The following is a 19958-nucleotide window of genomic DNA, read 5'->3' as shown; positions in this document are numbered from 1 at the left end:
GGTAATTGGCCAAACAATGCCACCAGTACGTGAGAAGCAAACCTTTTCATAGAAGGCAGTGCAGCTCTGTCAGTGATAGATTTGTCCAGGATCACTGTATCATCTGCTGGCAAAGCCAGGATGCAAGCATGAACGCTTTGGTTCCACAGTCTGAAATTTGGATACATAAACTCCTCCAACACTTTGTCATCTATGGACGTGCCTGCCTAGGTTTTACAACTCCCCATCTAAATAAAACAATTTCTGGACCTTCACCATACTGAAGCGATCTTAGTTTCTATAGCAACTGCTATCTGGTGCAGGTGCATTGGTGATGATAACACCTGGAGTGCAATAGAACAAAGTACATATACATGCAGGCTTAACAACTTCATACATTCGAATCGCTGAGTCACACTTGCTGGAATTTGGTATTGTAATCTTGCATATGAACGCATAGCTCTGCAATGCGTGCTTAAAACATTGAGCTATCCTCTGAACCATCAGGGCACTCACATTTATCAATATGTATTACAACTTTGGCTATTGCACATGATCAATATATAACCCCCACAGAAAGGTGAGAATGCTACAGGTGTTGTGCCACTCAAACTATGTATACCACAGTGAACATAGCATTACAGGGTGGAAAGATCAAGACAAAATGTACTTAACAGCAGACAGGAAATAGGTTTAACCTTAGCAGCACACCATAGAAAATCCTGATGTGTAATACTTCATTTTGTTGACTTAGTGAAACTGACTTTTTTCTTTAATAAAGCTCCTTGGGGCCCCCTCCAGGGCGGGGGCCTGGGGCAAGTGCATAAAGACGTCTCTGGGTGCAGGATAAGAACGTGGTAGGGTTGATGAAGGAATTGTGGTATATGCAGGGTAGGGCAGCATCGTTCTGTATTAGGGGGCGCTGTGCTCTACACATCTTTTAACTCTTCCTCCTTCCGATCACAAAGAACATTCTCAAACCTACCAGATGCACTCTGTTCATCACGAGGGAATTCTTAACTATTCTTTAGTGTAGAAGACTGCACAACTCGTAGGCACTCTTGCGCACTTGTCAGAGCTGTTGTACACCCATAGCATGACTTCAAATTGCACCCGATGCCTGAAGATGTCTTTCCCTCTGGAAGCGCCTGGATTTATCCTGCAGTGAGATTATGTGCCCGGGCTGCTGTGCCATCTGCAGTATGCCTCTTTCCTTTACCACATACTCGGGCCAATCCTGGTGGATGAGAGTCCTCTATGAGCAAGCAACTATCTGACATTACAGAAACATATGGTTTCACAGGAAATGAATGCAAGATTGGAGCGCTGCTGTTGGGTTCATAATCACTGGGGGGGGAAATGTTCTACTTAGCTGATGTTTTTAAAAACAAATGCTGATATGCGTGGGTCGCTTAATCAGGAAACCAACCCATTTACACTATATTTGAGTCCAGTCAAGATTAACATTGAATCAATTTTGTAAATGTACTTGTGCACCTATAATCGTTTGTTGTGACATAACTGCTGCCTGGTGGCCGGAGGTTCTTCAGGGGGGTCAGTGTTGTTACCAGCCAGTCTCTTGAAGGGAATCCTCTCAATCCTCTTCAATGACACCTTTGAGAAATCAGTAGGTGTCTCACCCACTGGTCCCCAGGCATCTCTCTCTCAGGTGGCCAGGGCACAGCCATCGCCTTTGGATCCAGACCCTGGGGGTGGACCAGTGCGGGAGGATCACCTGGGTGAGGGGTCTTCGGGGAGTTGGACAACGAATGGTGAAATGCGGTATCCCTGGAACACCTTTTCCCCATCCAACTTGATGGGATATTTAGAAACTCAACCCCCTCAGCCCCTTTCCCTGCACAAACCCTTTTACACGGACAGCCCGCTCTGAGAGCAGACTTGCACCCGAGCTGTGCACCCGACTTATCCCAATACTATGGTCAGGCAAGTCAGGCAATTATCGACAATCACTCGCACCTGACTTCAGACAGTGGCACGCAACTGTAATCCCTGCTCTAGGCAGGAGGCTGAGAATGCGCACTGTTGCAAGGTGATCTGCATGGCCCTTGAGTGACATTTTTTGTGTTGGGGTTTCTTGACTGTGATGCTGGAAATGCATCAGAGGGACAGGGCCTCTGAATCCTTGTCCTTTACTGCCTTTTATCGTGTGTTCGGTCATGTTTTCTGCCCAGGAGTCCATTTGGGACTCCTGGCAGTGCAGCTCTCTCTTTTGGTTTGGTGAACAGACCCATGGGATACCCTTATGGCACCCATGGGTAGGGGTACAACCCTGTGCCCCTAGTGTATGTTTTTGGGCACCTGTGGGTGGCCCACAGAGCAGGGTATGGGCTGGTGGCAGCTCCATGCTGAATTTGACAGGAGCTCTGGGTGTCCTCCATTTTGGGATACCCAGGCCCTGCCATTGGGATCAGATGATTCCTGATAGAAAACAAGATGGCCCCTGTGGCCTCTTGCTTTCTATTGCCTCTTACCTTGTTTTCCCAAAGTCCTGGGAAGCCCTGACTCTGTCCCTTCCCCCTGACTGGCTGTTGGGTGGAAGTTCCATATATGGTATTGTTGTGAAGGCCCAGCTAGACTGACTGGAGCCTTCCCAGTGACTGTATGTTGTGGGTACCTCCTGTGGGTGGGACCTGGGTGAATGGAGTGGGTGACCAATATACACTCCTTGTTGTGGTTGTCTGGTTTCTGGCATGTGAGACAAAGACTGAGACAGCCCTGCCTGAAACTGGCCTGAATGCACTGTGTAGTGTTGAATGGCTGGGTGCTTGTCCCAATCCACATTCCTTGTTGTGAGTGTCTGAAAGGGAGGAGTGTGGCCTGAATGCACTGTGTGCCTGATTGGCTGACTGACTGCATGAATGCCCTTCTGTGTGATTGGCTGCTGTGTGTGTGCCAGCAGTGTGGATGAGAGACAGAATAGTATATCTGGGGACCTCTCACCACTGGAAATTGTTCAGAAGCTGAGTCTCCACTCAAGAGTAACTGGAACTGCTGACCCTCGACGCCCAGCTGGAAGAAGAAGACTTGCTGTTGCATTTGCTTCGACCGATCCGAAGGCTGCCGTGCTCGTCGAGGACTGACCCGAGAGAGGACCTGGCTAGGCGCCCTCTTCCCGTGCTCCGAGGGACCATCGAGCACCGCTGAATCTTCGCCGAAGCTCCCTGGACGCCAGACCATCGAAAGGCTGCCGACCCGAGACGGGACTGCCGAGGAGATCGAAGTGAAGCACCCGGACATCGATGCCGTCGAAGTCCATTGCCGTCGACCAGGGTTCGCAGGTCTGTGTAACCGCTGGAGGCCCGTCGAAGTTGTGTTGCCCAGCCGTGGGAACCACTTGACGCCGTGCCGCCGACGACCGGAGCCGTCCGCTCCTTGCCTAAGAACATTTGAATTGAAGGACTCCCTCGACCGCATCGTCGACCGCTTTTGTCCTGCCGGAGAAAGTCGAGGACGACCAACGCGCCGAGGAGAATCCGCCGGTGGGTTTCCCGCCACCTCACGACCCCGAAGATTCGAGCGACTTGACGCCCTTGTTGGGCCACCGTCATTCACAATCTTTGCGGTCCAGAACTAGTGTCACCGAGGTGCCCCGCACGCCTCTTCCTCGCAGGACGCCGACGTCTCGACGCCGACGAGCACCGCTCGGATCGAAGCCTGCCGCCTCATCGACGCCGTTCTACCCTGTTTGTTGTCGGACGTTCGACGCCCCGTGTCTCCCGCTTGAAAGGGAAGACATTCAAGAAGGGCCGTCGATTCCCTGACACCGAACACCGAGTTCCTCGACGTTTCCCGACGCCTCTCGACGATCCGTGACTCCTGCTTTAAAGGGGGTCATTCAAGAAGGATCTGTCCATGCCTCTTCGAAGAACTCGACTCCACCAGGTACATTGGGGGGGTAAAAACATTGGAGGAGAGAATAAGACTATTGAACAATATATGGACTGGGCTTGTGTTATATCTCTTTATTTTACAGGTTGCCCAGGTGGGGGGGATCTCCACACAGAACTGTGTCCAGTAGCTAGGGCAGTCTTCTGCCTATTGTTTCAACCCTCTGTTATCTCTCCTCTCTCTATTGCTGGTTTCCTTCTTATTGATCTATGTGCCATTTTAACAGTATTGTGAATGCACTTTAATAAGGTCTAATATTAGTGGTACCACTTTAGAATTGTAGATATTTGCCATTATTGATTTTCCTGAGCACAAAGTGCGTTATTGTGATAAAGTGTAGATAACCCTTGAATATTAATTATATAAAGACTGTGTTTTCAGTAATACAGTGTGTGGACATTCCTTTGTGGGGGCTTGGGGATACACTGTACTTAAGAACCAGCCTGCATCACCTCCTGAGAAGCTAGGCCTTGATTGCTCGTCCATTGCTACCACAATAGAGAATCTTGGCTGGGGTCCTCTGTGCCTCTCCTCTACCATATAGAGAGCGGAAGTACAGACCCCCCCACCGGTCTTGACATTGACACCAGTGGTTTGTGGTGGGGCCCGGGTGATCGGTTTCTGGCCAGTGATGTGGGATTGACCCAAGTGGCAATCTTTATGATACCAGGCACTTTGTATGCTAGTAATACAGGGAACAGTATATGCCGGATAAATCAGCACTTATATTCCAAACTGGAGTGACAAGACGTCTCATATCTTCGCTGGATATACAAAACCAAAACGGGTCACATTATCTGAGGTCCAGCACCTGAGTGCATTTGGTTCTTAGCACCCTCTTCTGACTTCCTTTACACTTCTCCACACATAAAAGGCGGAGTATGGGAGCACACACTGAGCGAGGCAAAGCACACGAAGGTACAGCAGTTTTGAGTCGGCAGCTGAACAAGAGGAGAAAATGGGCACACCCTTGACCTTTTCGACAGGAAGCCGTTACTTTCAAGAGACCTTCAAGGCAGAAAGTATAAGACCATGAAACCAGGCTGAAATATCCTGCATTGTGTGTCAGAGATATCGAGGGCCCTTCCGCATAACTGACCAAGGCAGGGAGGAGCGGCAGACACCTTAGTATCGCCCTTGGCTCCAAGAACAAAGAAACCGCAGAGAACAACACAGATGGTGAGGTGGGGAGACCGATGCCAGACCAGTATGTGTTGAAGTCAAGGTTGCAAGTGGCAACATTGTAAAATGAATGAACATTGTTAAACACGTGTGATGAGGGACGCAAGTAAAGTTAAATTGCTGGTGAATGTTTGAACTTAAGAAGGAAGGATACAATACCTTTGACAGAGTGGTCCGGCACCGTGAATGTGCTCAATCAAAGGTCTCTGTACAGTATCCAGACAAGAGAAATGAAAGTAGAAGATTGATGTGAAGTGTAATTGGGTAAAGTGAATCGAAGTGGTCCTGCAACGGTTTAAGCAAAACCCATTGCACATTAGAAAGTCTTTAAGATTTGAATATCGAGCGGAACTGAGCCTGGATGAAGGGGATCTGTGGTCCAAGCGCAGATGAGGGAGACCAAATTGTGAACATTGTAGAAAAGGGGTCTGAGCCCAGACGAGGGGGACACGTGGTCCGAACGCAAAGTAGGGAGACCACTCTTGAAGTTATGAATGTGTGCACCCTGACAAAGGAAAGGAACGTTTGTGTTTTGTTTGTTACATCAGGCCCGCTGCAATAAGAGACGGTCATTGCGAGAGAGACTTTGGCGTAAAGCCCCGATGCCTATGTTTTGAACTGTTACCTCGTGGGCAAAAAGCCAGAGTGTGTGCAAAGCCTGTACGTGCCCCCTTGGTCAATGCTGAAAACGTGGGAAAGGGAAGCCAACTGTTAAACTATCCTGACATATTTCTGGAATACTTTTCTTTTGCATACATTGTTATCCCACTCCATTCTGTATTAAGAGGTAAGGATTAGCAATAGGTTTGTTAGTATAGGCCCTTTTATTTTGACAGACTCCACTAGGACTGTGTTATAATTTTTTTGATGGTCGTAGCTTGTTCCCATCCTTGGATGAGGTTTAGACAGGCGTTCAACCAACCCATTTAAAGTTCAATAAACACCCTTGAACTGTGATCCCTTGTGTCTGTCTTCACTGTTTGATAGCAGGCCTTCCTTACACAACCCCCAGTCAGTGAGCAACAAAGACCCATGACTGTGGATCAAGTAAACCCTAGGAATCGCTGAGCACTTGACGCTCCGGAATTGAAGAACTCTAACAGCAAATATAGATGAGGGGCTTGGGGAAGGTCTCAAGGTTACCCACCATAGATGGAGCTACTTTCCTAGTGCTAGGCCGCAAGGATTGCTCTGGGAGCATATGGAACATGTGACATCAAATCGGTGAATGAAATGTGTACAGCGTATATTGTCCACCGACTGCTCTTCGGTCAAGCGATGCTCATATCCTCCAGGCAGAGTGGACGAGGGTCCATGGTGGGGACCAAAACGGACTTCACCCAGCATAGGGGCAGGAACAAGGCACCAGTGGGGGCCGGAGGAGGCGTTCCATACTATGACCAAAGGAAGGAGCTCCATCCGGCCGAGAGTGAAAAACATAGGCATGGCAAAAATTAGGGCTGTGCCGGCAGGGGCCTGTGTGTATTCACAGCCAATCACATTGAGGGAATTTTTAGCTGTGCCTAAATTGTTCCAGTCCTTTCTCCGCAAGCGGAAACTCCCACAACTTTGGAGGACAGGAGGGAGGAGTATGTTAGTTATTGCATCCAATGCAATCCCCTCCTAAATTCATTGACCAGTACCTCCAAATACAAGCTGGCTGTCCAAGTGGTGGGGCTGCCACTAAGCAGGTTTTGCTGGATGGGTCGGGGCTAGGACTGAGAAAATCACCAGTAGCAGGTGGGAGGGGGCCGGGTGGGGCAGTTGGGCTTCAGTACGGAAGAGTAGTAGTTGGAGGAGAATGGAGCACTACAGGCAGAGAGATGTGAGCATCTAGTGTGGAGGAAGGATTGGAGGAATATGTGAGTATGGTGTTGGAGGGAGTGAAGGGTTGGGCTTCGGTACTTCTGTGGGATGTATGTGGGAGAGTGCACATTAGAGGCAGTGGGATCCACAGCAGTGGGACTATGAAGGATTTGGAGAAACTGCCGTATGAGAGGCAGTGGTAGGTCTGTTAAGGGAATGGGAAGTACCTGGATTGGACTGTTCAAAGTTTAAAGTTTTGTGGCAGACTGGGGGCGTTGGTTTGGGGGAGTTGATACAGAGTGATATGTGCCGCTCCTATTGTATTTGTGTAGGGTTTGTCCTTTTTTGGCTCTTGGTATCATCCTCCCTCGTCACAGCAGTCGTCTTAGTCCTGCAAAGTCCACCATCTGATACTGTTGACCTCTTCTTTTCCCTTCACCTTTCTCCTGTCTCATGCGGCTACCAATCTTTCCTCCCCATTCAGTGAACGTGTCTTGGGAAGCCATGAGTACATCCAGCAATGCCGCAAGTTCGACATAGACATCCGACTGCAGCTGATGAAACGCAGGGACGTGCGTGGCGACCTGGCTCGAACGGTGAGTCGTAGCATGCGGCCTTAGGATGTTTGTCCCTTCTTTTGGGACAGTGCACCTGGGCTGCACCAGCCTCTGGAGTCGTTTCAGCTCTGGCCACCTTGCAGTGGCAGAAGTTAACATGGGGGTGTTGGGATCCCACCAGGTTTATATGGGAGTACGATCCATCTAATACTCCGCTCTTCTTTCTTTTGTCCAAGGCCAGCGACCACCAGAGTCCTTGGACACTGAACCACCATGTCCACCTACAGGAGAGGCCGGTCAAGCAGACCATCAGCAGGTTGGTTCAGTGGGGTTGCGTGGCTTGAACGGGGTGCATGGGGATGAGATGGTGTGTGAAGACTCCAGAGAGATGTAGGGGGGTGGGGTGTTTGGTGAGGACTCCAGGGGGATGAAGGAGGGTGAGGTGGCGGGTCAGGACCCCAGAGGGATGAAGGGGGTGATGTGCTGGGGTGAGGACCCAAGGGAGCCCAAGAGGCCGGGAACCTTCAGATGCAAGTATAGATTGAGGATGGGACGAAGAGTTCCGCAAGGTATTGAAATGACTCTACATTGGGCCAAAGGGCTGCTGGTTAAGGAAGAATTTGGGATCTAAGGAGGATTTCATGGGGCCTGGGAGGGCATGAGTGAAAAGGGGAGTGCGAGATGGTAATGGTATCAAGAGAGACACAGACTCAAAAGAAACAAACCTTTATTATCAAACATTGTGGGGTTGGTGTAATGCCCATCTGGCCCTATCTCTAATGCTTCTAAGGGCCATCGATGGCCGTTAGTCCAAAACCAAAGTTTATCTGTGTCCAAACCTATGATTGCCCTCACTCTTAAAACAAATATGATAGGGACCGTCTTAAAGGAAATACAGTGACTCAAAAGGGAAATGTAAACCACAGCTGGTTTTCGGTAGTCTTGCCCATTGGGTGTAGTTCTGGCAGTTCAAAATAGTTCAACGCAAAAGGGTTGCGCTTGGAACCTTCAACATAGGGCTTGTGCCGTATGTCAATAGAGTTCACAATGTCTCTGGGTCTCTTGAGGTTCACGTCCCCCAGCTTCGATCTTTCCAGTTCCGCACAAAAGACACAGTTCCTGTTAGGCCTCTCAGGGCTCCCTTCTCCATGTCTAGGCCTCTCCTCACAAAGTTCAACAATGTCTTTAGTGGGCCTCTGTGGTTCCCTTCGCCAAGCCTAGGCCCCTCTTTACTCAGTTCAACTAACAATTCCTCTTGTCAGGATGTACCTTTCACTGTACAGTTCTTTCAGGGGGGCAGTATCGGAAACCTTCGACAACACTAGGTTCTTTGCTCCTCCCAGGTGCGACGACTCTGACCTCTAAACCCCTCTCCTTATTCCCTGGCACCTTTTCCTCTTTTGTGCCTCTTTCACTCTGCCATTTTCACCCTTTCCTGTGCTTCCTGTCCACACTTGCACCTTCTTTCCACTTTTCCGTGGCTCTTGCTCACTTCATTCCTTTTCAATGTGCTCTCTTGCACCTTCAGTTTCTCACTGTGCTCTCTTGCACCTTCAGTTTCTCACTGTGCTCTCTTGCAACTTCAGTTTCTCACTGTGCTCTCTTGCACCTTCAGTTTCTCACTGTGCTCTCTTGCACCTTCAGTTTCTCACTGTGCTCTCTTGCATCTTCAGTTTCTCACCGTGCTCTCTTGCACCTTCAGTTTCTCTATAATGTGCCTCTTGCACAATTTCTCTTGGGTCCCTTGCGTCTTGTTCTCACTTTTGGGATACTTTCAACCTCTCTTGAACGTCTGTTTACCCTCCGTCTATCTCTTTTCTGTCTCTCTTGGGTTTCGGGTCGCTGGCGCCCCTTTCCTTACTGTTGGGTTTTTCGCTGCCCCTCTTGGCTGTTTCTGCGCCACCAGCACGCTTGCTCTGTCTTTCTTTACTTCTGTGCCTCTAGCGCATCTTTTCTGTCATTCCACTTTGCTTTCTTTCACCACTTTCCAGATTTTGCTTGCTTCGCTTTTACCCTTTTACTTGTTTTGGTTTCTTTCTCCGCTTTCACTCACCAGGCTGTTGACTTTTTTCAACGCTCCTGCTCCCGCTCCAGCCACCCGCATGTTACTGAGCTTCTTTATGGCTTAAGAAACTCACCAATCGTAGTGCAGCACTGGCGAGCAGGTCAAATGGGTTTGGGTCGAGGTCAGGGTCTCACCACCTGCCCCTCAGACTTCCCTGGGACACACACACACGTCATAGGGGAACGAGCACTGGCCTAAACAAGGCCGATAGACTGCCGTCCGTTTTGCTCTGGCTTCTAGGAGACGCAGCACACTCACCACGGGGCAGCCCCTCACACGCACACTGGGCCAGAGTTTCAGCGTCCCCCATTCCACTGGTCCTTCTGGGCTCCTCTCTTTGCAGCCTTCTGCTCCTTGGCCTCCTGGTTCCATCGAGCAACCCCAGCTCGCTCAATGATTATGGCAGAACCAAACTTTTTGTACTGCAGGTGAGTCAATTGGAGTCGGGTGTGCATAGTTGGGGTGGTGAGGAGATTTAAGAGGGGGGGCGGGGGGGGAGTGCTTGGCTCTGCCTGACTCTTAGTGGGACAATTCAAAGCTGTTAGATGGTAAGCCTCACTGTGTATCCATATGTTTCTATGGGTAATCTTTACTGCTCCCAATCACATCTTCCTCATCCCAGTACTTAAAGAAAATGGGGAGGGGGAAACGGGACAAGACAAATGAGGCTTCTTGCAGGGCGAAGGTTAATAAGATGGTTGAAATTGGGGAGAAGGGGGACACCCTACTTGATTTTTATATAACCAGGACAGTTCCCTTTTCCCCATATTATCTTTCTTTAGTGGTGATTTGGAATGGTTGGACGGATATGGATAAGAAGCCCTTTGAGTTGGGGAAGGACCTGTTGATGGTATAGCCAAACCAATGCTGTTCCCTCTAGTTTCCGTACTTCCCCACCCCTGTCAGCCTAATATGTTTGGACTTTTCTCCCTTATTCAAGAGAGAGATGGACCCGAATATCCTATGAAGGCCTGGGGAGGTCTCCCTTGCCCCGTGTTCTCCTAATAGTACCCCGTCTCACCCGAGGGTCTCCCAGATTTATTACCCTGGACTCCTCTACCCAGGTGATCCTCCCTCGCTTCTCCACCCCCAGGGTTGGGATCCAAAAGCGACTGCCCTCTCCTGGCCACCTGAATGGAGGAATCTTGGGGCTTACCTGGCAGAATACCCTCAGGTTTCTCACACAAGCCACAGGAAAACTAAACACAAGGTGAGGCATGTTAGGAAAGCGGAACATGTGAGGACAATGTCAAGAGTGGGTTCCTTGCTCATGTGCGGGCGGTGGGTTTGGGCGCTGGAAGACTGAAGGAGATTGATAGTAGGAAATGGAGTGATATCCTGGGACCTAAAAGTTCATCTTGAGAGCTGAGGGAAGTCTTGCAAGCCTGCAATAGGCAATTCATCCCTGGAAGGCTAAGAGGGCAGGGGGCTTGAAGTGCCACTCCATCCTGCTGAATCTCGTGGAAAGTTTAGATCCCCTTTCATTCTGCAGCCTGAGTGAAATGACTTGACCCCAAAGCAGCCAATCTCCAACTCGGTTAAAGTCTCTTCCATTGAAGAACACAATTGGTGTCTGTGGGGGGTGGGGTGCTGTCTAGGAAACAGTAGCACTTGCCTCTTGAGCAGACTCAACTGTTGGAACCCCAGCCTGGAGACCACCTGCTACAGAAACTGTACCTGGTTTGGAACGATACCTTTTAAAAGTTGCGTGTTGACTTGAAACATAAAATATTTTGGATAAGTCCGTAGCTCTTGGTTGGCTCTGCCTTTGGCACGGAGTGTTTACAGTCCTGTAATCGCTGCAGGTGCATTTCTAATCACATTCTCTGGGCATATCCTGATGTTCCACCTGCTCACACGATCTTATTGGCCAATAAACCTTACCCACAGGCATTTCACCAATCAGATTCCTCGCCTGGCAAGAACACCCTGTACCTTTGTGCTCTGGCATTGGCAGGTGGCAGCTGCTGCAAGTCTGGCCTTTGGGTGGGGTCCCTGTGCCGGGGAGAAGTACTGTGGGGGGTTGCTCTGGGGTCACTAGGGAAGCCGTTCCTGGCCAAGTATAAGATGTTGAGGGCACTGCTAGCCCGGGATTTGCACACGGCTCTGTGGCCGTCACCACACCCACCTTCCATGCCGACCCACCTTCCATGCCGACGCACACTGCATTTTGCACTCACTGTACATCTGCCAAACCCCTTGATGAGCATACAGGGGTCAGGCACTGAGACTGAGTGGTACCCATACCCGCCATCTACTGTCCTGGCAGCCACAGTTCACCACCGGTCACAGGTAGGCCGTGGTCATCTACGTCCCATGGTGTGCTGTTTGGGTTGTGCTGTCATTGTGAAGTGTCAAGTGGCATTCCTGCGCCATAGAGATCACTGCCACGTTTCTCTGGTGGGCCCGTCTCCTACTTCCACCTGCAGGCAGGCCATGGCCCCTCTCCCCACTGATCTCTCCATTCCTCTCCTCAGCCCTCCATGCAGGCCGTGGTCCATTCCTCTCCTCAGCACTCCATGCAGGCCGTGGCACTGCCCTCCTACCACTACCACGCATCATGCCACTCCTTCCTGCTGATCTCGTTTCTCTTTCACTCTACCACAGCGGGTCATGGTACTGCTCCCATGGTAACCTGCCCCTTTCTCTCTCCCCCACAGGCAGGCCATGTTACCCCCACAATGCTAACCTGCCCCTTTCTCTCTCCCACACAGGCAGGCCATGTTACCCCCACAATGCTAACCTGCCCCTTTCTCTCTCCCCCACAGGCAGGCCATGTTACCCCCACAATGCTAACCTGCCCCTTTCTCTCTCCCCCACAGGCAGGCCATGTTACCCCCACAATGCTAACCTGCCCCTTTCTCCCACACAGGCAGGCCATGTTACCCCCACAATGCTAACCTGCCCCTTTCTCTCTCCCGCACAGGCAGGCCATGGTACCCCCACAATGCTAACCTGCCCCTTTCTCTCTCCCACACAGGCAGGCCATGTTACTCCTACAGTGCTAACCTGCCCCTTCCTCTCTCCCACACAGGCAGGCCATATTACTCCTCCCATGCTAACCTGCCCCTTCCTCTCTCCCACACAGGCAGGCCATATTACTCCTCCCATGCTAACCTGCCCCTTTCTCTCTCCCACACAGGCAGGCTATGTTACTCCCACAATGCTAACCTGCCCCTTCCTCTCTCCCACACAGGCAGGCCATGTTACTCCTCCCATGCTAACCTGCCCCTTTCTCTCTCCCACACAGGAAGGCCATGGTACTCCTCCCATGCTAACCTGCCCCTTTCTCTCTCCCCCACAGGCAGGCCATGTTACTCCTACAGTGCTAACCTGCCCCTTTCTCTCTCCCACAAAGGCAGGCCATGTTACTCCTCCCATGCTAACCTGCCCCTTTCTCTCTCCCCCACAGGCAGGCCATGTTACTCCTACAGTGCTAACCTGCTCCTTTCTCTCTCCCACAAAGGCAGGCCATGGTACTCCTACAGTGCTAACCTGCCCCTTCCTCTCTCCCACACAGGCAGGCCATGTTACTCCTCCCATGCTAACCTGCCCCTTTCTCTCTCCCACACAGGCAGGCTATGTTACTCCTACAATGCTAACCTGCCCCTTCCTCTCTCCCACACAGGCAGGCCATGGTACTCCTCCCATGCTAACCTGCCCCTTTCTCTCTCCCCCACAGGCAGGCCATGTTACTCCTACAGTGCTAACCTGCTCCTTTCTCTCTCCCACAAAGGCAGGCCATGGTACTCCTACAATGCTAACCTGCCCCTTCCTCTCTCCCACACAGGCAGGCCATGTTACTCCTCCCATGCTAACCTGCCCCTTTCTCTCTCCCACACAGGCAGGCTATGTTACTCCTACATTGCTAACCTGCCCCTTCCTCTCTCCCACACAGGCAGGCCATGTTACTCCTCCCATGCTAACCTGCCCCTTTCTCTCTCCCACACAGGCAGGCCATGGTACTCCTCCCGTGCTAACCTGCCCCTTTCTCTCTCCCCCACAGGCAGGCCATGGTACTCCTCCCATGCTAACCTGCCCCTTCCTCTCTCCCACACAGGCAGGCTATGTTACTCCTACAATGCTAACCTGCTCCTTTCGCTCTCCCACAAAGGCAGGCCATGGTACTCCTACAATGCTAACCTGCCCCTTTCTCTCCCCCCCAGAGGCAGGCCATGTTACTCCCACAAGGTGTGGGCAAATGCTAACCTGCCCCTTTCTCTCTCCCACACAGGCAGGCCATGGTACTCCTCCCATGCTAACCTGCCCCTTTCTCTCTCCCCCACAGGCAGGCCATGGTACTCCTCCCATGCTAACCTGCCCCTTCCTCTCTCCCACACAGGCAGGCTATGTTACTCCTACAATGCTAACCTGCTCCTTTCTCTCTCCCACAAAGGCAGGCCATGGTACTCCTACAATGCTAACCTGCCCCTTTCTCTCTCCCCCAGAGGCAGGCCATGTTACTCCCACAAGGTGTGGGCAAATGCTAACCTGCCCCTTTCTCTCTCCCACACAGGCAGGCTATGTTACTCCTACAATGCTAACCTGCCCCTTTCTCTCTCCCAAAAGGCAGGCCATGGTACTCCTACAATGCTAACCTGCCCCTTTCTCTCTCCTCCACAGGCAGGCCATGTTACTCCTACAGTGCTAACCTGCCCCTTTCTCTCTCCCACACAGGCAGGCCATGTCACTCCTACAGTGCTAACTTGCCCCTTTCTCTCTCCTCCACAGGCAGGTCATGTCACTCCTACAGGCAGGCCATGTCCCTCCCGCAATGCTAACTTGCCCCTTTCTCTCTCCCACACAGGCAGGCCATGTTACTCCCGCAATGCTAACCTGCCCCTTTCTCTCTCCCACACAGGCAGGCCATGTTACTCCCGCAATGCTAACCTGCCCCTTTCTCTCTCCCCCACAGGCAGGCCATGTTACTCCCGCAATGCTAACCTGCCCCTTTCTCTCTCCTCCACAGGCAGGCCATGTCACGCCTACAGTGCTAACCTGCCCCTTTCTCTCTCCCCCACAGGCAGGACATGTTACTCCCGCAATGCTAACCTGCCCCTTTCTCTCTCCCACACAGGCAGGCCATGTTACTCCCGCAATGCTAACCTGCCCCTTTCTCACTCCCCCACACAGGCAGGCCGTGTCACTCCCACAATGCTAACCTGCCCCTTTCTCTCTCCCCCACAGGCAGGCTATGTTACTCCTACAATGCTAACCTGCCCCTTTCTCTCTCCCCCACAGGCAGGCTATGTTACTCCTACAATGCTAACCTGCCCCTTTCTCTCTCCCCCACAGGCAGGCTATGTTACTCCTACAATGCTAACCTGCCCCTTTCTCTCTCCCCCACAGGCAGGCTATGTTACTCCTACAATGCTAACCTGCCCCTTTCTCTCTCCCCCACAGGCAGGCTATGTTACTCCTACAATGCTAACCTGCCCCTTTCTCACTCCCCCACACAGGCAGGCCGTGTCACTCCCACAAGGCTAGCCTGCCCCTTTCTCTCTCCCCCACAGGCAGGACATGTTACTCCCACAAGGCTAACCTGCCCCTTTCTCACTCCCCCACACGCAGGCCATGTCACTCCTACAATGCTAACCTTGCCCTTTCTCTCTCCTCCACAGACAGGCCATGTCACTCCTCTTTGACAATTTCCACAATGAAGTTGATGATTTTCTGGCAGCTGAGGTGAGTGGGGGGTGGGAGTGGAGCTGGGACAGGTGCCGAGAAAGGCAGAGTCTGCCTAGGAGTCTGCTGTTGGGTCTGTTTTTGGCATCTGTGTTGTTGTGCTCCTGTGTGCTGTGTGTGCTGAGAGTTTGTGTTGCTGTATTCTACAGTTGGGTTATGGGTGTCTCTCAATGTGGTATCTTACAAATCGGCGCTGCTCATTGGGCTGGCTCTCGCCGGGTCCGAGATCCGGCACCAGATGTGTAGCCGGATCTGGCCAGAGTCAGCCGCACCAAACACCTGCTCGGCGCTGGGGAGAAAAAAAAGAAACAAATGGGCCCATGAGCGAACTGTAACTTCCTCTGGTGACCCCATGCAAGAGGAAGTTACAGTCCTCAGGCACGACCCGATTTATTTATGCAATGTTTGTTGGCTACATGGACCCGGATTATTTATTTATGCAATGTTTGTCCAATACCTGTATCCGACAAACATTGCATGAATAAATACCCCTATTAACATCACACACGATGCAGCCACCCAACTGCTTTCGGAGGGGAGCTGCAGGAGCTGTGCCGGGTGGGGTTCAAGTGAGACGCCATGATCACTAAGGTGGCTCTCCCAGGGTGAGGCTCATCCATTGCACACCGGATGTGCTGACCCCTGCGATGTTCCCAAATGCGGGATACTCGACTGCATTATTTCTGGTAGTGGGGGACTGCGTTCGCGCTTTCCCCTGATCTTTGGTTTCAAAAAATAGAACAAAAAAAAAAAAAAAGAAAACGTTGCTTATGGCGAACAGAAATCACCGTTTGAATAGTACCCAAGGGGGGAGTTTAAAAAAAATGGGGTGCAAATTGTGCAGTTTAAAGAATATTTACTCAGTAACACTGGCCAAAACTATTATGCTCACAGTGAAGTAGCTCATCACCAGTGCCATGGAAGTGGTTTAAAGTGGAATTGATATATAGTTTGAAAAAGAAGCAGCACGAAAGAAATAGCGCCGTTTTGAACTATTATTTTGGACATTTCCTTTGATCGGAGGTCAACTGCTAGCTGCGCTCCCCTTAACCCCGCCTACTCAGGCACCGCCACCCCTCCCCCCCGCCCTGGCCCTTGTGGGACCCCCCCACATTTTTCCCATTTCCACCCCTGCTTATAATGGAGCCGTTGTAATGGCCTGGCTAGAGAGTGAGAGGCGAAATGGCGCACAGTGAGGCTGTAGCAGCAAAGATGGGGTGAAAATAGTGGGTGCCCCGCACACCCCGAACCACTTTGATGAAGGGCACACGCAAAACGCCTGTGCATAAAGCACCCACTCAAAATGCCCTTTGTATGAAGGGCACACTCAAAATGCCAGTGATGAGACCCACACTCACACGTGTGTGTATGACAAGCATCGCCAAACAGAGCTCAGGTGGCTTAATCCAGAGAAAATACGACTGCACCACAAACAACTGATCAGGGTGCTGTGCATGTCGGGAAGAGAAAAACCGCACAGTGCAAACCCAGTGCTCACAGTTGCCCTAAACAACATGCTACTTTTATTGCATGGAGCCTGAAAATGTACACCAGAATGTCTACCCTTCCAATCGGTGCACATTGGAAACAGCTCTTCCTCCGAGGAATTGTCTGGAGGCATTGACAGTACACATGTTTGTTTGCAGAAGGTGTGGCACCTCTGCACACCACCTCATCACCCTTTCAGGTAAAAGCAGAAGGACTGAATCTGCGCACAGCCTGGCAGTCCCAAAGCTATTACTCGAAGGGGCGTTTAGTTGGTTCCAGGAAGAGGCTCAAGGCCAACGCTTTGCCTCTATCCAGGTAAACGCTGATCGGTTCCTAGGGGGGGTCTTGGAGCCCAGGTGTCGGACGCTTGGTTATCGCACATGCATAAGGAATTTCACCATTTGCACGTCTCTCTGGAATTGGCGCAGGGCATCGCCCATCCACCTTGGCACCGCCTTCTGATAATCCGATTCTTGGCACCCCGATATTCACCCAATTTGTCCAGGAACACCCTGCTTCAGTTTCACCAAATAGACATGGATGCTGTAGACTCCTAAACATTTTGGGATGCGTATGAAGCAAACCCTTGGGGTAATATTTTCAAGGAGCATTTTCTAGGAATTACACACAATGGGCTAAGCCAGCTAATTAGTGCTATGTAATAAGAAATATGTAGTGCCCTTCACTGGGTAAATCCTGACCAGGCTCGTGCTGCCACGGTGACCATTCACTGGTAAATCCTGACCAGGCTCGTGCTGCCACGGTGACCATTCACTGGTAAATCCTGACCAGGCTCGTGCTGCCACGGTGACCATTCACTGGGTAAATCCTGACTAGGCTCGTGCTGCCACGGTGACCATTCACTGGTAAATCCTGACACAGTGACCATTCACTGGTAAATCCTGACCAGGCTCGTGCTGCCACGGTGACCATTCACTGGTAAATCCTGACACAGTGACCATTCACTGGTAAATCCTGACCAGGCTCGTGCTGCCACGGTGACCATTCACTGGTAAATCCTGACCAGGCTCGTGCTGCCACGGTGACCATTCACTGGGTAAATCATGACTAGGCTTGTGCTGCCACGGTGACCATTCACTGGTAAATCCTGACACAGTGACCATTCACTGGTAAATCCTGACCAGGCTCGTGCTGCCACGGTGACCATTCACTGGTAAATCCTGACACAGTGACCATTCACTGGTAAATCCTGACCAGGCTCGTGCTGCCACGGTGACCATTCACTGGTAAATCCTGACAGTGACCATTCACTGGGTAAATCCTGACCAGGCTCGTGCTGCCACGGTGACCATTCACTGGGTAAATCCTGACCAGGCTCGTGCTGCCACGGTGACCATTCACTGGGTAAATCCTGACCAGGCTCGTGCTGCCACGGTGACCATTCACTGGTAAATTCTGACTAGGCTTGTGCTGCCACATTGACCATTCACTGGTAAATCCTGACAGTGACCATTCACTGGTAAATCCTGACTAGGCTCGTGCTGCCACGTTGACCATTCACTGGTAAATCCTGACCAGGCTCGTGCTGCCACGGTGACCATTCACTGGTAAATCCTGACTAGGCTCGTGCTGCCACGTTGACCATTCACTGGTAAATCCTGACCAGGCTCGTGCTGCCACGGTGACCATTCACTGGTAAATTCTGACTAGGCTCGTGCTGCCACGGTGACCATTCACTGGTAAATCCTGACACAGTGACCATTCACTGGTAAATTCTGACCAGGCTCGTGCTGCCACGGTGACCATTCACTGGTAAATCCTGACTAGGCTCGTGCTGCCACGTTGACCATTCACTGGTAAATCCTGACCAGGCTCGTGCTGCCACGTTGACCATTCACTGGTAAATCCTGGGCAGGCTCGTACTGCCAGGGTGACCATTCACTGGTAAATCCTGACTAGGCTCGTGCTGCCACATTGACCATTCACTGGTAAATCCTGACACTGTGACCATTCACTGGTAAATTCTGACCAGGCTCGTGCTGCCACGGTGACCAATCACTGGTAAATTCTGACCAGGCTCGTGCTGCCACGGTGACCATTCACTGGTAAATCCTGACTAGGCTCGTGCTGCCACGTTGACCATTCACTGGTAAATCCTGACCAGGCTCGTGCTGCCACGTTGACCATTCACTGGTAAATTCTGACTAGGCTCGTGCTGCCACATTGACCATTCACTGGTAAATCCTGACACAGTGACCATTCACTGGTAAATTCTGACCAGGCTCGTGCTGCCACAGTGACCATTCACTGGTAAATTCTGACCAGGCTCGTGCTGCCACGGTGACCATTCACTGGTAAATCCTGACACAGTGACCATTCACTGGTAAATTCTGACCAGGCTCGTGCTGCCACGGTGACCATTCACTGGGTAAATCCTGACCAGGCTCGTGCTGCCACGGTGACCATTCACTGGGTAAATCCTGACCAGGCTCGTGCTGCCACGGTGACCATTCACTGGGTAAATCCTGACCAGGCTCGTGCTGCCACGGTGACCATTCACTGGTAAATTCTGACTAGGCTCGTGCTGCCACATTGACCATTCACTGGTAAATCCTGACACAGTGACCATTCACTGGTAAATCCTGACTAGGTTCGTGCTGCCACGTTGACCATTCACTGGTAAATCCTGACCAGGCTCGTGCTGCCACGGTGACCATTCACTGGTAAATCCTGACTAGGCTCGTGCTGCCACGTTGACCATTCACTGGTAAATCCTGACCAGGCTCGTGCTGCCACGGTGACCATTCACTGGTAAATTCTGACTAGGCTCGTGCTGCCACATTGACCATTCACTGGTAAATCCTGACACAGTGACCATTCACTGGTAAATTCTGACCAGGCTCGTGCTGCCACGGTGACCATTCACTGGTAAATTCTGACCAGGCTCGTGCTGCCACGGTGACCATTCACTGGTAAATCCTGACTAGGCTCGTGCTGCCACGTTGACCATTCACTGGTAAATCCTGACCAGGCTCGTGCTGCCACGTTGACCATTCACTGGTAAATCCTGGGCAGGCTCGTACTGCCACGGTGACCATTCACTGGTAAATCCTGACCAGGCTCGTGCTGCCACGGTGACCATTCACTGGGTAAGTCCTGACTAGGCTCGTGCTGCCACGTTGACCATTCATTGGTAAATCCTGACCAGGCTCGTGCTGCCACGGTGACCATTCACTGGGTAAGTCCTGACCAGGCTCGTGCTGCCACGGTGACCATTCACTGGTAAATCCTGACTAGGCTCGTGCTGCCACGGTGACCATTCACTG

At 51.4% G+C, this 19958-nt stretch overlaps 1 protein-coding gene and 1 pseudogene across 2 annotated transcripts in view; both read left to right on the top strand.

The window, feature by feature from the left end:
* Positions 1–19958, top strand: part of PIK3C2B (phosphatidylinositol-4-phosphate 3-kinase catalytic subunit type 2 beta) — a 497568-nt gene that overhangs the window by 264185 nt on the left and 213425 nt on the right. For both annotated transcript variants that reach the window (XM_069633113.1, XM_069633114.1), the window contains exons 6-8: positions 7361–7472; positions 7670–7749; positions 15120–15183. In XM_069633113.1, coding sequence (XP_069489214.1) covers positions 7361–7472; positions 7670–7749; positions 15120–15183 — 256 coding nt within the window. The remainder of the gene's footprint in view (positions 1–7360; positions 7473–7669; positions 7750–15119; positions 15184–19958) is intronic.
* LOC138522214 (U1 spliceosomal RNA) lies at positions 15749–15900 on the top strand (annotated as a pseudogene).

The sequence above is a fragment of the Ambystoma mexicanum genome, chromosome 13 (genome assembly GCF_040938575.1).
Source record: "Ambystoma mexicanum isolate Mex_15411 chromosome 13, UKY_AmexF1_1, whole genome shotgun sequence".
Taxonomy (NCBI): domain Eukaryota; kingdom Metazoa; phylum Chordata; class Amphibia; order Caudata; family Ambystomatidae; genus Ambystoma; species Ambystoma mexicanum.
The sequence above is the reverse complement of the archived record's forward strand: the minus strand, read 5'-3'. Positions and strand labels throughout refer to the sequence as shown.